We start from the raw sequence: 3,423 nt of genomic DNA, 5'->3' as shown, positions 1-3,423 counted from the left end.
GCTCCATGCATGCTGTGTCCACGCGCAGCCGTGCGGCTCCCGATTGGCCGATCCACTTCCCATCCGTGGGAGCCTAGCGAATGAGGGCAATGTGCACGAGGTGAGCATGCCAGACTCCAAAGGCTATGTGTAATCGGTGACTTCCCCGTAGGCGTGGTTTCTCCGCTTAATATAAATATACTCTTCCGGCTCTTGTTTACAAGAGCTTGAGTTCTAGCGAGAAGTGGATATAATAACTGCTGGCTAATAGTGGAAGGCTTGGAAATTAGGGTTAAGCCGCTTTAGCATCCCTATTTCAGAGGCACACCCCCACTATAAGCTGCAGGGTTGAGTCCACCTAAGAAGGTTGATATTTGCATTTGGGTGACATTGTTCTGGAGGAGCTTTCATCATGGTGGTCTTCAAGAAAATCAAGTGCTTTGACCTGTCCTTCACTGATCCAGAGAAGGTGTATTGTGGTGGGGAGAAGGTGACTGGCAAAGTGATGGTGGAAGTGTCAGAGGTGACCAGGGTGACAGCAGTGAAGATCCTGGCTTGTGGTGTGGCTAAGGTCCTGTGGTCCGCAGGTTCCCACCACTGCAAGCAGGAGATGGAGTATCTGAGATATGAGGACACCTTGCAGATGGAGGACCAGGCTACAGGTGAGGGCACCTTCTGGGCTTACAGGATGGGGAGGGGGGGGGGGCTGTCACTTTGAGCAACAGCATGTGGTAGCTGTCCCTTTAAACCAGTGACAGTAATGCTGGAAACTGTCCCTTTAAACAACTATGCAGAAAAGCTAATGTGCATCTACAGAATTCTGCGCTGCAAGATAGGTGTCTGCATGTTCCGTATCAGAAATTGCATGTATGTAGACCCCATGCAGGTTTGCGCTTGTAAGAAATCATATAACCTGTACAAAGCGCATGTTTACGCGTTATAACGCCATGCATCCCCACCACATTAGATCGGTGTTTAATACTGTAACATAAGATCCTGACGTGTGGCTTACGTAGAGGATGACACTGTTGGCAGGACACTTTGATCCTGAAAGGAACAATTGTTTTTTGGAATGTCTAGTGATCCAACTGTACTATGAATTGCAGAGATGAAAGGGCTCCAACACACTTAATATAGCATCAAACAAAAAAAATTGCCACTCATTAGGATATAGAGTCCTTACTTTCCCCAAAAGACAATGTTTTTAAAAATTAGATATTAAATCAATACCCATGTAATCAAAACATTTTTTTTTTAAATTCTAGATTCAGATGGATCTGTGATTATGAGACCTGGTAACCGATACGAGTACAAGTTTGGATTTGAGTTACCCCAGGGGTAAGCATTGCCTCCATTGCGTTGACATGACAATTTCCTTACTGGGTACCAGTCCATGATCTAACCAGTATTAATCCTTTGTAGGCCTCTGGGATCAACATTCAAAGGGAAATATGGCTCTGTGAAGTACAGGGTCAAGGCTTTCTTAGACAGACCATCACACCCTCCCCAAGAAGTCCAGAAGAAATTTGAAGTGGTGGACTTTGTTGATGTCAACACTCCAGATTTGATGGTAAGTGTTCTGTTTGTTGTACGAGCTAGAATGTGGCAATAAAATGTTAACTTAGGAATTTAACTGGCAATATTGTATACAGGTTTGTGACAAGCACACATGTGTCTTAAGGTCACTGCTAAAGACTAGTATATTTGGTAATTGATGTTACAGATTAACCATAAGGCTCAGAAGGTCATAGCAGTAGCTGTATTAGTAACCCAAGGCTTTTTCTATATACAGTAAGGTCTCTAAGGTCAAAAATAATTGGGTTGTTTATGTTTTGGACAGTCTCCAGTTTCTGGCAAAAAGCACAAGAAGATGACCTGTCTCTTCATCCCTGATGGACACATCTCAATGAGTGCCATGATTAACCGTAAAGGATTTTGCGAAGGTGAGTTGACTTAAAACAGTCACTGCTGTACCTTAGTTATGTAAGTAATGTACAGTCTTTAATGTTTCTGATTTTTCCATGTTCTAGGAGAAGAAATTTGTATCTCTGCTGACTTTGAGAACACCTGCTCACGTATAGTCGTCCCAAAAGCAGCCATTGTTGCCAAGCACACCTACTTGGCCAATGGTCAGACAAAGGTCTTCACCCAAAAACTTTGTAGTGTGAGAGGAAACCATATAATCTCTGGCATGACTGATTCTTGGCGGGGAAAGAGCATCCGGGTCCCCAAAATAAAGCCTTCCATTCTTGGCTGCAACATCTTGAGGGTCGAATACGCCTTGCTGGTAAGTGTGGACTTGACTATATTTTGGTAAACAAAATTTGACCGGTGATGATTTGGCCAACATAGAAAGAAGATGTGAAGTTGCATACATGTTCAGGGCCTTGGATTGATGCGGCACACAGACTCTAACCTGCTTCTCTATTTTATTTTAAAGGTCTACGTCAGTGTTCCTGGAGCTAAGAAGATAATGCTGGACTTGCCTCTTGTTATTGGTAGCAGCTCTTCTGGGTTCAGCAGCCGCTCATCAAGCATGGCAAGCCAAACTAGCTCTGAGATGAGCTGGGTAGAGCTGAATATCCCTGGGACACCAGAAGGTGAGGATCTTTAGAATTTTGTAATATTCACAATGTTTCTAGAATACCAAGAGTGTTCATTGTTCTGATGCTTAATGCTGTTGACCTTCTTCCTTCAGCTCCTCCCTGTTACTTGGACATAGTTCCTGAAGATCACAGACTCGAGAGTCCCACCACTCCACTTCTGGATGAGCTGGACAACTCTTGTGACAGCCCTATCTTCATGTATGCTCCAGAGTTCAAGTTCATGCCTCCACCAACCTACACAGAGGTGAGTTCCCATAATTGCTCCTTTAGTCCTGATATCCTTGGGCACAAGTCCTTTTCTTGACTATGAGGTCATCTTGTATGTAGATCGTAGATGGGACATTGTTTTGGGTGGAGTATTCAGTGGTGGGTTCTGTGTTGGACTTCCTGTTTAGGTTTGAATACTTAAAATGAACAAAATGGAACGATCAGTATGTTGACATCTTTTTTTTTTTTTTTTTACAGGTTGACCTCAATAAGAATACCTGTGTGCATTAAACAGAACACAAGTCAGTCGTCTGATTTATTCTGAAATGTCCTCACTTGACTTTTCCCAAAAGCACTGTTATCAAGGTGGTAACTCGACAACCTCACGTGTCCCTCTGTTTCCGGGAATAGACGTCAGGAGGTTGAGCACAATGCAAAATTGAGCACTTGACTGTATTTGCCATCCAAAGATAACCCTATTCATCAGGTGTACCAATGCAAAAGAGATAGGGCTTGCCCTTTTCACTCACCATTAGGTGTATGAGTGGGTGCAAAGTAGATGAGGAGATGGACGAACCCATTGAGGTATTTAGTGATCCGTATGCTGACTATCATTTTTTTAACACCATTT

General features: G+C 43.4%; 1 protein-coding gene across 1 annotated transcript; it reads left to right on the top strand.

The window, feature by feature from the left end:
* The first annotated feature begins 391 nt into the window (after positions 1-391).
* LOC149284765 (thioredoxin-interacting protein-like) lies at positions 392-3,083 on the top strand. The gene is made up of 8 exons (XM_089496370.1): positions 392-641; positions 1,245-1,317; positions 1,402-1,549; positions 1,820-1,922; positions 2,010-2,266; positions 2,420-2,579; positions 2,678-2,829; positions 3,051-3,083. Exons 1-8 carry the CDS (start codon positions 392-394, stop codon positions 3,081-3,083), a joined length of 1,176 nt encoding a protein of 391 aa, XP_089352496.1.
* Positions 3,084-3,423: the final 340 nt, after the last annotated feature.

Source organism: Sceloporus occidentalis, unplaced genomic scaffold, assembly GCF_023333645.1.
Source record: "Sceloporus occidentalis isolate IW3139 unplaced genomic scaffold, rSceOcc1.0.p SCAF_89, whole genome shotgun sequence".
Taxonomy (NCBI): Eukaryota; Metazoa; Chordata; class Lepidosauria; order Squamata; family Phrynosomatidae; genus Sceloporus; species Sceloporus occidentalis.
The sequence above is the reverse complement of the archived record's forward strand: the minus strand, read 5'-3'. Positions and strand labels throughout refer to the sequence as shown.